The sequence below is a fragment of the Pristiophorus japonicus genome, chromosome 9 (genome assembly GCF_044704955.1).
Source record: "Pristiophorus japonicus isolate sPriJap1 chromosome 9, sPriJap1.hap1, whole genome shotgun sequence".
NCBI lineage: Eukaryota > Metazoa > Chordata > Chondrichthyes > Pristiophoridae > Pristiophorus > Pristiophorus japonicus.
In genome coordinates this window covers 63,805,142-63,817,402 of record NC_091985.1, presented here as the reverse complement: position 1 = coordinate 63,817,402, position 12,261 = coordinate 63,805,142, and the positions used below count along the sequence as shown (strand labels likewise).

Genomic DNA, 12,261 nt, shown 5'->3' with positions numbered 1-12,261 from the left:
CCTGACTAGAACTGCAGAAAAAAAAATGTGGAGAATTGCGATTTCTAAAATAGTCCGTTCTCCACCAGTTGCTCCTAAAAATCAGATGCGAATCATGTGGAAACTTGGGCCCAATGGTTCAAGAAGGCAGCCCACCACAACCTTTCATTTTAGGGCAACCAGGAATGGTCAATGAATGCTGGCTTTGCCAGTGCTGCCTTCATCCCAAGAATGAATTTTAAAAATGTTCTGCAGGTTTCAAGTCTTCAGTGAGTTAAGTAGGCTTTAAAATTCTGCTGGACTGGATATGCAGATCTAAACCATTTGATAAGTGGCCTACTGCTACTCAGTTAAATAGTTAAAATATGTATGAAAAACCCAATTTAAGTTTTCTGCTTTAAAAATATTTTGTCAGTTCGGTATAGTTCTCAAACAATCATTCTGCTGATACGTATTTACCAATTTTTATTTAGGCTTTACCTGAAAGTAGCAGTTTTTAATGGCGCTATTGAAATATAAAATTAGTTTCAAAAAAATGTGACCTAATACTTGAAAGAGAAAAATTCCCCATGGGCAAGTACTTTCAAAGCAGCTAGTACAATGTGACTGGGCTGTGTATTGGGCACCACCACACTAGATAGCACCATGACCTGTTCATCTAGTATATAAACAGCTATAATTTGTTTAAAAAAAAATATATATATTTTTTTTTGCCTAATAAAGGTGGATTGAGGCGAATATTGTGTCAAGTAGGATTACAACAAAGATCAGCAGAAGACAATTCTTCTCTCGTTGATAAATTGATGCTCTGCGACTCAAAACTATGGAAAGGTAATATTTTATATTGTAAATTTTATTAACGTATAACGTGTTATTTTGAAACCAATTAGATGCACAATACTTTATACATTGGGACCCGAGAAATAGCTACGAAAATACCTGATGGTCCTGAAGGAACGTAGGATTCCGGTCGGAGGCCTCTATTCACTGTGCAGCGTACGGGAACATATCCTCAAGATACGTATCCTGAAATCACGTGGGCATGGACCACCAATCACTATCTAGTATTCTCATTGATAATGGGAGCTCTGTTTGTACGGATCTCCCATTGCTATCAATGAGAATACCCCCACTAAAACAAGAAACAAAACACATTTTTTTAAAAATACCTCACATATTCAAAATTAATTGAAATTGAATGTAATTAAATGTTTTAGAAAAAAATATATTTTTGGGAATTTTAATGTGTGTTTTAATAGTGTTCCTTTAATAGACAGGATTTTTAATATAAAAATGAGTGGTTAAATTAAATTTTTCCATATTTTTCCAAGTGTGAGTTTGAAGGACAGTCGCTGGGCAAATAGCCCAATCTCTGCCCTGCGGGGATGTGTAGAATCTGTCAAAAGAAATGTTGACAGATCGCAAAAACTGGTTCTCGGTGCATGTGCATTGCGCGCCGAGAACCGGCTTTTTTGCAAGGCCTCGCTGGATGTGTATGCACTTCGTTCGCACCCGGTGAGGCCGCATTTTTCGGCCCATTATTTCTCATCCCTTCCAATTTTGTCTGTCTTAAATTTCAAACCCTCGTTTGTGACTTTCAATTCTCCCCCTCAAACCCAATATCAAATTCAAACATAATCTGGTCACAATTTGCAAGATGTTCCCTGACTGTCAGATTGTGAACTAATTCTTGTTCGTTACTCTTCAATAAATCTAATATGGCCTGTTCTTTTGTTGGTACTAAAACATATTGTTCCAGAAAACTCCTGAATACATTCGAGAAATTCATTGTCTTTACTCCTTGAGGTGTTCTTCTCCCTGAATGTGAAAATTTAAATCTCCTGCTATAATTACGTTGCTTCTGCTGCATGCTTCCTTAATCTCCATATTTATACATTCCACCACTGCATCACTACTCTTAGGAGGTCTGTCGACAATTCCCACCAGACTCTTGCATCCTTTACTGTTCTTTAGTTCAACCCATTCTTTCTACTGCTGGAATTGTCTGTTATCAATATTTCTACTTCTACTTTCCCAATTTCCTTGTCCTTTTCTAAAGATCCTATAGCTTGGAATATCTAGATCTCAATCATGGCCAGTTTATAGCCAGGTCTCTGTGATAGCTACTACATTGTACCCTTTAAGCCGAATTGGTGCTTTTAACTCATCTCTCTCTCATTTCTTATGCTACATGCTTTTGTGTACAGAATACTTGCTCCTGACTCGCCCTAACCAGTGCCCTCACACAGGTCTTTGCAATCTCCAAACGTGACTTGCCTCATGCCTTTCTCTCAGATCTCCTGATTCTACCTTGTACAAACTCCAACTCATTCACACTCTTCTCCTCTGCCCCCACCCCATATCCTATTTAAACCCCAGTCATCTGGCACTGTTTTTGTTCACCTCCAATGGGTCTCCATTCCACAGTGCATTGACTTAAAATTTTATCATCCTTGCACCTCTGAGTCTGAATGACTATATATCTCCTCCACTCCCTACCACCAGCATTCATGATGGAGCCTTCAGTCATTAAGCCCCATACATTTCCAAAACTTCTCTCTTTCTTCACCCTCAAAGCCTCTTCAAAACCTACCCCTTCAAACACACCTTTGGTGACCTTCAAGTTTTTTCCCAATTCTGACTCATTGTCCAATTTCCCCTTGCCCCCTGTGAGGTACCTTGGGTCTTTTTTGGCTATGTTAATGTTGCTACGTAAATGTTAAGTTTAATGCAGTTGTTAAACAACTTAAAATAAACAGGGCAATGTCTGCATTATGAAGGGATTTAATGTGGGTATATTAACATCGTGGGCAGCCCTGACCTGTGTGAGAACACCACCGCAGGTCGGGGCTATAAATAGAGCTGGAACATCGTGGTGGAGGTGCGGCGAATGAGGGTACGGGGCCCAGAAGAGCCGAGGGCCCAGGGGCAGCACAGACCTGCAATATGTGTGTGCACTAGGTCTGTGCAGCTGAGCAGGTCTTCAGCCGTCCTGGTTAATCCTTGCCACTGGAAAAAGGCCTAGCTCTGTCAAGCCTGTGTGGTGGTTGCTGTGCAACAGTCACCCATGTTTAAAAAAAAATTCACGCACAGGCATCTTCCACCCCCCTCAACTGGAGTTCAGGACTGGAACATCGGGTCCTTCATTGAAACATCTGTGAACTCTTGTGGAAGCAAGTCATCCTCGCTCGAGGGACCGCCTGTGATGATGATGACGACTTATTTGGTAACCTTGCCCTGATGCTGTTTTTAATCTCCCTTTTTGACTTAAGATTTTCTTTGTTGATGATGTGTTCATCGCTGTACACTTGTTTATTTATTGTAGTTATTTTATATTCCTACAACATTTTCTGTTCCTGGAGTATTTATATTGGCTCATCATTTTATGTACTCTTTCCTCGATCAGCCATGATCTTATTAAATGGCAGAGCAGGCTCGAGAGGTCAGATGCCCTACTCCTGCTCCAACTTCTTATGTTGTGTTCTTTGTGCTAAACCCCTCTGCTTTATCTTGAGGTTACTATTATTTCCACTTGCTTTACTGGTTGAATGTCCTTTCTACAGTCCTCTTTATCCTTTCTGTTTGGACCTTGATTCCAGCTGAGTTCAGATGCAGCTCCTTCCTGTGAACCCCTCTTTGCCCTACCAGTCTTTCAGCTACGCGTTTACTTTTTCTGATATGTATATTTCTATGCTAATTAGCAAGTGGCTCGTATAGTCATCTGGAGTTTACCATCTGCTTTTTAATTTAGTGCCCAGCTCCTGATGCTCCCTTAGAAGGATTTCCTCTCTCGTCTTCCCTGCGTCATTGATTCCGACATGCATCACAGCAATTGTTTCTTCCTCCTCACTTTCGAAGATCCTTCAGCAATGTTTCAGCGTAAACGGGCATAATTGATTAACACGCAAACTTTTTCAGCAACAACCAGCGCAATGCTGCTCTTCGGCTGAAACTTTCCAGAAATTTTAGGCCTTTTTTTTTGTAAAGTTCTTCTGTATTCATTGGCTCAATTACCCAATAATAACCTCATTCAGGTCAGACAGGTTCTGGATTTGATTCCCAGTCTCTACTGATTTGACCGATCTCAACTCTAGGCAAGATAGTGGAGCAAAATTAGCTTCAGTGCATCCCGGTTCCTTGAAGGAAAGTTGGGCAGTGATAACAGTCCTGATCATCATTGAACTGTTATCTACTGAGCCCAGCTGCCAAATGAAGACAAAATCAGGCTCAGCTATGATGCCTTTACAGTGACGGCATCTGCAAACACTCCATGACAAATTTCATACATGAATGATGGCCATTTGGGTGAAGTACAGTGGGTAACCAATGCCCTTGGAATCTTACCCCAGCAAAGGTTGGACACCTGATTTGCAAACTTACTCTTTGGATTTCTGCATTCTGCAGTCGATGCACTAGGAAGGCGAGCGATAAATGTATCTCGTTAAAATCATTAAGAGTTCGTAGGTGATGTACGTCTGCCCAAAATCACTTGTAACACAAAAGTTTGCCATGTGTCTGGCATTCTGGATAAATAGATTTCCCATTATTAGAGTAATATTATGTTTCATGTTTTTCTCCCTTCCTGCTCCCTGAAGAATGATATTTTTTTATTCAATAGGAGCACGAAATATCTATCACCAGTTGTTTATGAGCAGCCTCCTGATGGATCTGAAAAACAAAAAGCTATTTGCAGTTCGATTTGCAAAAGTAAGTGAAGTATTGAATTATGTTGTATATTAATGATTTGTATTAGGACAGCTTTAATCCACTCACTGAGAAACCTATTTATTATTTGTCTTCATATTGTGTATCTGGTTTTAGCTTGCTCAATATTTTATTCTTTTTCTTCTGTTAATTTTTGGCATTAAAAATTTTGATGTAACTAATGAGCTTTTTTTGCTGCTAAAATAACATTCACTTCCAGCAAAATGTAGCAAGAAAAATGAGCTATTATCCTTTTTGATGGTAATAAATACTGACTCGATTTTTTTTTTTTACTTCCTGTTGCTTTCCTGTATATGTTAATTTTTTCAGATGCATCTAAGCTATAATTTTGCAGTTTCAGGATAAGAACACGCAGAAACTGATGGTTAACATGTGTTTACCACTTGATTTATCTATGACTAATGTACTTGTGCATCAACTGGCCCAATCAGGTTACAGTTACATGTACTTGCAGTTTATTAATTGTGGTAGCATTGTTCCATTTATTGTATTCTTTAATTGATTTTGGTTTGAAAAGTTATGGCCTTATTCACAATGGAATAAAATTTGTCTTCCAGTTAGAAATAGCTACTCTGAAATTTAAGTGAGACTCGGGCCCCTTTTTTCCACTTGCTGGATTTTTGGCGCCCATGCATGTTAACGTACGATTTTTTTTGTGTATGTTTGCTCCAGAAAAAAAAATCGAGACTTTCGCCTAAGATCTATTTGAATTTGGCGCTGCGCTCTCCAAAGTTAGTCTTGGGGGGCAGAGCTTCAAGTCTGTGCTTAAAAACTCTGGGCATGTGTGAAAAACTGAAGTTGCCAGGGCAACCAGAGATGCTGAAGCCCACTCCCCCGAAAGGGCTGCTACCCCATTGCTGCCGAAAGGACCACCCACCACCACCCTCCCCCCCAGTTGGATCCACGACCACCGCACCCCCCTGGCTGAATCTGCTGCAACTGCTCCCCCCCACCCACCCTTGGCTGTACCTGCTGCAATCCCAGTTGAAAGGACTGCCCCCTAACAGCTGGACCCGCTGCAATCTCCAGCCGAATGGCCCTCCTGCTCCCGAACAACTCACGGGGAGCAGGACTGAGTGGAGGGCCTTTCGGCCCGGGATTGCAGTGGGTCCAGCCAATGGGGAGCAGTCCTTTTGGCCTGGGAGAGCTGTCCTTTCAGCCTGGAAATCTTTTTCTATTGCTCCAAAAAGAGTTCCCTATGGAGAAAAAAAAAAGGTCTTTTGTGTATTCTTATTGCTTCGCTCCTGTCCTTTTGTGGCCCGAGCTGATTTCTTCAGTTAATGTATGGATTTTTTTGCGGGCTTTTGGGCAGTGTGCGCCGCGCTGAAAAAAATCATGGACGGCCAAAATCGATTAAGTCCAGAAAAACGGCGCCTGATCCCGTTTTGACTCGTGTCTGCAGCAACATTTTTAAACTGGTGCACATGGTTGGCGCCGGCATCCAAACATTGGCGAAAGTTGGAAATTGAGTATTTCACACCAAAAAACGGCACACAAATGTGGTGAAAATAGAGGCCTAGGTGTGGCACTGGTTTAATGCCTTGTCCTTTCATCTCTGGGACCTGAGTTTGAATCCAGCCGGATTGATGGAATGAAAGAACTGTCTTTGCTGGCTGTTGCAGTCCAGTAGGGTATGAGTCTGATCAATTCAGTTCTTCGTGCGTACAAAATCCCTGACTATTATGAAAGTCTGACTCTGAAGTCACATCGGTGTGGGGAAATACAGTGGGGTCAGAAGGCAAGAATCGTATGGGTGCTGTTCTGTTTTATGCTGCACCTCGACTTGCATAACCTGACTTGTGACTGCTTGATGCTGACCCTGAGTAACAACAGTTAATTAAATTCCCACCAGAGAAATTCCCAGATAAACCTTGCCTTGACATGTGCAAAAGGCAACCACGCCCATCCAAAAAAAGTGCTCTGGAGGGATACATATTTGATAAATCAACAAGTATTACTAAGTTTGAAATTGAGACCTATGAAAAGTGGTGGGAAATGGAATGAAGCACTATGGAAATAATGCCGAGTGATGCATTTCCTTAAATCTCAGTAAATCTGTTTTTAATTGAACATGAATGATTTGATCACTTTGAATGAAATCTGTACAGAAGTATGTTTGTCCTCCACACTTTTTGGTATGTGAAGCTTAATAGTTAGAATTAAAATCAGCATTTAATTCTGAGGACCGTCTGGACATGACCTGGAGGTGAATTTATCTTGTTGTTTAGAATTACCAGCAGTTGCAGAGAGATTTTATGGAGGATGATCACGAGCGGGTAGTGTCAGTGACCGCTCTATCTGTCCAGCTCTTCACTGTCCCGACTTTGGTGAGTACAATGTGTTTTCATTAAACTCATTTGTCCCCCTCCTTGCCTCTTCTCTGCCTTTTCATTAGAACTATGAGAGGTTGCAGACTGACTATGTGAATGATGACCACGACAGAGAGTTCTCGGTTACCGATCTTTCAGTGCAAATTTTCACGGTACCTTCCTTGGTGAGTAGTAATTCCAATTTGACCGAGCAGTAGGTTAAGGAGAGTTCTGGGCCACATACATCCGAAAGGCTCCAGGTTTGCAGTCAGTCTGTATTGTTTGAGCAGTTCTCAGCTGGGGTGGTAGATTAGACTCAGGACTCCTTAATTAATGGGGGGGGGAAGGTGGCTCGGATACCCAGTCCTGATTGTTACTCAATGGCCCCCTGTGTGTGAAGACATTGGGTGAGGATAGGATCAGTGTAATTTCTCGTATCCCCAGACTGTCGATGGTCATTGGGCTCACACCTGAAGAATAACCACTTCGACAAGGTACAGGAGGATGTTGTGTGCTCATGGAAGTGCATTCTAGTAATGATTCAAAACCTTGAAGAGGGAGAAATATGGAAGAGAAAAACGAGTTGATGTTCTGATTACTAACTTCATTCAGTCACCTATGTTCCATTGGTAAGCATTCCCTCCCTACCTTTTTAAAAAAAACTTTTTAAAGTACATCTGTTTGACCAACCATTCAGTTATCTTTCCTAAGTCTCCTGCAAAGGCTTGACACACAATCTTTTCTTCCTCTATGAAGCACATTGGGACATTTTTTCTTCGTTGAAGGCACTATATCAATGCAATTTATTTCTCTATTTGCTGCTGCTTCTGAGCTTGGTGCAATGCACCAGTCCTCTAAGGACTATAAAATTAAAACTATCCCAACATGCAGTGTTTTGATTGATCTGTCTCCAGAATGGTAAAACAAATAAAGTCCTGTATTCCTTCGCTTAATGAATAGCAGGTATTAATTTGGAACAGACTTGAGGGGGCTGAATGGGCTACTCCTGTTCCTAAATTCCTGTGCTTTAGAATGCCTCCTCTTAAATGTTGGTCTAACTCAAATACAAAAGTAACCATAAGAAAGCACAGAATGAGAGGTCCATTGGTGCACACAAGCTCTTCATCAGACTATGCTCCTCAACCCATCTGTTTTCTTGAGGATGTTTGTGCTAAGTCTCTTCTTGCCACATTCGTCAAAGATGATTGGGCAACTCTTGAAATGTACATTCTGCATTATTTATCCATAATTATTTTGCGTGTGGTGGGAGGAGAAATGCATTTTTTTGTAGATCCACAGAAGATTTGAAAATTGTGAGCCTCACTGACGCAAAATTGTTGGAGAAGATGATGTAGGAAGTCTGAATGGTGCACCAGGTGGATTACTTGGCCTTTCTCCACTGGATGTTGTAGCGGTGGGTTACTTGTCCTTCGTACACTGGAATATAGGCTTGAAACCAGGCAAATCATTGGGATGAAAATCTCTTTCTATTGCCTGTGAGTGCGCTTTGTGAATAAAAGTTTGGCAATCTTTAAATGGACATCAGTCGACTGCACAAAATTGCTCATTTTTGGGACTAATTACTGGTCATACTTGCATAGAGATAACTAATGTGGGAAATAGAAGAATGCACAGTCATGTGATCAAGGATGCTCTTGTGAGATTGGAATCACAACATATTGCAGGAACATGGTAGCTTTGGTTGTTCTATATGTCACCTGAGAATATTTGATTACAAAACGGTGTAAAAATGTGCCATTCCCCATTGCTAGTATTTGCACCTGGTTGCAGATATTGTATAACCCTGTTGCCTTTATAGGGCAGTTTTCTGTTACAGCCGCTTTTAACAGTCCCGGATAACTTGTAGTGGAATTAAATGGAAAATGTCCTCTATAAATATGTATATTTTATATTTCAGCCACTCTGTTTAGCCAATATATATGTAATGCTTGTGTAGTTCCTTTGGGCTCAAGTTTCGGCCCTCCTTTAGAATGGTGCACCTCTGAGAGGCACACCTGTTTCCTGGAACAAAAAGTACGCCTAAAGCCTACTTTGGTATTCTGCGATCTTTCTCTCGCCCATTCCAGGTTGGCGTGCTGTACCAGCAGCTGAGGGGGGCGGGGCCAAAGCGTGGCGCTGAAGATCTGCCGGTGGGGGGCGCGGGGCTAGCTCACAGCAGCACATTTAGTGCCGGCAGCCCTACGCAGGCGCCATCTTGAATCTATGCCTTATTGTATCATGGAACAAGGAGGGAAGTCAGTGAGCATTTATTTACACAGAGTCATGATGTTGTGGAAGAAGTTGCTCGAGAAAGAGAGCAATAGAGAGTAATACTATAAATGAGTTTAAGTTAAGTTTCTGGAGAGAAAATGATTGAAGGGTATGGCGAAGAGCTGGGCTTGAGATTATTTAAAAAGGGATGGGCTTGTTCCTAAACATATGTCTGTTCTCCCCCACCCCATGGAGTTGTGTGTTTTTGCATTAATTTCTGAAGAAGCAATTACAATGAGCTTTCTCACAGTGGCTCAGCCATTTGGGGGTTGACACTGACAAAGCTAAAAATGTATTGTTGTGCAGACAGCTTCAAATAATTTGCTAAACTATACAAAAATCACGAGGGTGTAAAGATCCTGTGTTACTGAATGTTTTAAAGTACTTTATGCGGCTTTTATCTCCACCTAGCTGTTGCGTGTAAATTTGTGTTAGTTTACCTAGGATTCTGTAAAAGCAATCAATATGGTAAAGGGGGGGCAGTTCTGAAGCACGTCTGATTTAGCAATGCATGAAGCAGTAAGCTTGTAATCCAAGACGTACGTTCGGAAGAACTGGCTGAGATAGTCAGTTGTGATTAGGCATGTCAACAGTTAATTAGCAAATTTACTACGTCCAAAATTAGTTATGGTGTGGAATGGTGTAATCATTTTCAAAACATTATGGTGATTAATTTATTGATTTATTGATCATATTTATTATTGATGATGGCTCTTTATTTGTAAAAGTGAAGTGTTTAATGCTTGCAAACTTCCCTCCCCCACCCACCGCCTCCCCACCCCCCCCCCCCCCCCCCGCCCCGTCTCTCGGTCCCGCGCCTAACCTCGAAAGTGTAGGCAAGGTTTTTCTGAGCGTACAAAAATCTGTAATTACTCCATTTTAAGTTAGTTTTGAGTAAGTTTTCGCTGCCTAAACTTGCAAAACAGGCGGAAGTGGCTGGACTCGCCCCCTTTTGGGAAAAAAAACGTATAAAATGAATCTATTCTAGCTCACTGGAATTGGAGCAAACTAAATGCCGAGAATTGCAATTTCTAAGATGCTCCATTCTAAACTAGTTACTCCAAAAAAAATAGGAGCAACTCAGGCCGAAACTTGAGCACATTGTGTGTGTATAAAATGGTCCGAATCACTGACGTGTGTTATAGAGCAGGGTTGAATCTGGCAAGATGCTCCTGGATAGAGTGGCCAGTTGGTTATTACATCCAGTTAGCAGGTCCGATGGGTGACAGTAATGTATATATTGTACTGTCTATGACTTGTGCATATTCCAGAATGTTAGTGGTATTGTATATCACTCTGGCTGTTTGGCAAATTGACCTGAGAAATTGATAGTTAACAGTATTGGAAGCAAAATAAGTGGACCTCAATTGAAGAAGTTTTTGAAGATAATCAGTCTCTGGAATTTAAATGCTTTGTATAGTACTTGGTAAAATTTGTTAATTGCAATTCAAATGGAAACTTACAGCAAATAATAAAAAATATAATAAGTATAGTCACCTTATTGTATTATCTGGTTTGTAAATTAAAAGTCCGCCAATGTTTCCAATACAAAACATATTTTTCTATCCCCATGTACATGATGGGGTGAGGTAAGGTGGCAGGAGGCTCGTGTGGAATATAAACACCGGTTGGGCCAAATGACCTGTTTCTATGTTGTAAATTTAATGTATGTGCAATTCAAAATTGGAAGATGCCTATTGTGCTTCTAATCAACCATGAGACTTTGCATCACTGAGCTGGATTACATAAGAATTTCCCCCCCTCACACACTGCTATTTTAGTGAACAATTATCTTAACTATCTTTTTTCTGTTTCCAATCATATACACAACATTAAAAAAGGCCAGCCATTGAGTCAGCCATCTCAACTTTTTTTTCAAGAAGTCTGCTCATTTGATTTGTTTACTAAAGGGAAAAATATTGCATTACATTTAAGTAAAGTAAAGGACGGATAAGCTACATTCACCAACAAAGTCTCTCTCAGCAGGAGTAGTCTGTGTACAGGCCAAGCAGAGCACTTCAACTTAGGAATGGCAAATTGGAAGAATTCAATCGCCATAGAGCGATAGAGGTTTGCAGTGATGTCCGTGTCAGTTCTTTGGCAAAGTGCAGGGTAAAGGGATTTGTTTTTCAATCACCCTGCACCTTTCTTGGCTTCAATACATTTGTGCACACTCCCATTTCTGCAAATACAAAATGTGATTATATCTTGCATATGAAATTGAAGTTTATTGTGTTACCGAATGTTTTTGGTTTCACCAAATAATAAGTGCCTTTCTGATTTTAATAATGGCCATCTTTGGGAATGGGCATGCTCAAACTGATTTGTTAAGTGTCAGGTATTCATGAAATACAAATAAATATGATTTAACTGAGTTTTCACCAAAATTTTAAGAAGCACTTTATTCTTGCGGTGCTTTATAGAAAGTGGGTTTGCCAAAATCCTTTGGTCCATCGAATGAAAATAAGACAACTGTCTACTGATCTATTAATGATTGGAAGCTTTTTTTGCATATGTGTGAAGTGACATCTTTTATCCAAATGACTTCTATAAAATAGTGCACTGGGCAAACTAGTATAGCTTGATTTTCTATTTATTACAACATTTCCTGTCTATGTTTGCAGTTTCATCACCATATGGTAACTAGAAACACTGGCTTCTTGTATGCTACCAAAGCATATTTTTTAGTTGTGTATTTTCTTATTAAAGTTGCGTATTACTCTCTCCTTTTTAGAGTGTCAGGTCTCACTTCCCAACTGAGTGAACAGATAGGGAATCTGATCCACTGTTGTGGCAGAAGTGAGTGTTGAGCTGGCAACTGCGAAAGCAGTGAAGGATATCTGCCCTTTGATTTGCCACCTGTATGTGTGGGGCCTCACCTCTGCATGTTGCTTCCTCCATGAGTTTGAAAAATATGTGTTCGTGTAATTGTGAGAATGACTGCCAAATCCCAACAATCTGTAATGGTGCATTACAA

At 40.6% G+C, this 12,261-nt stretch overlaps 1 protein-coding gene across 1 annotated transcript in view; it reads left to right on the top strand.

Annotated features, from left to right (window-relative positions):
- Positions 1-12,261, top strand: part of ubr2 (ubiquitin protein ligase E3 component n-recognin 2) — a 179,936-nt gene that overhangs the window by 40,920 nt on the left and 126,755 nt on the right. The window contains exons 10-12 of the mRNA XM_070890969.1: positions 703-810; positions 4,598-4,686; positions 6,933-7,031. Of these exons, the coding sequence (XP_070747070.1) occupies positions 703-810; positions 4,598-4,686; positions 6,933-7,031 (296 nt within the window). The remainder of the gene's footprint in view (positions 1-702; positions 811-4,597; positions 4,687-6,932; positions 7,032-12,261) is intronic.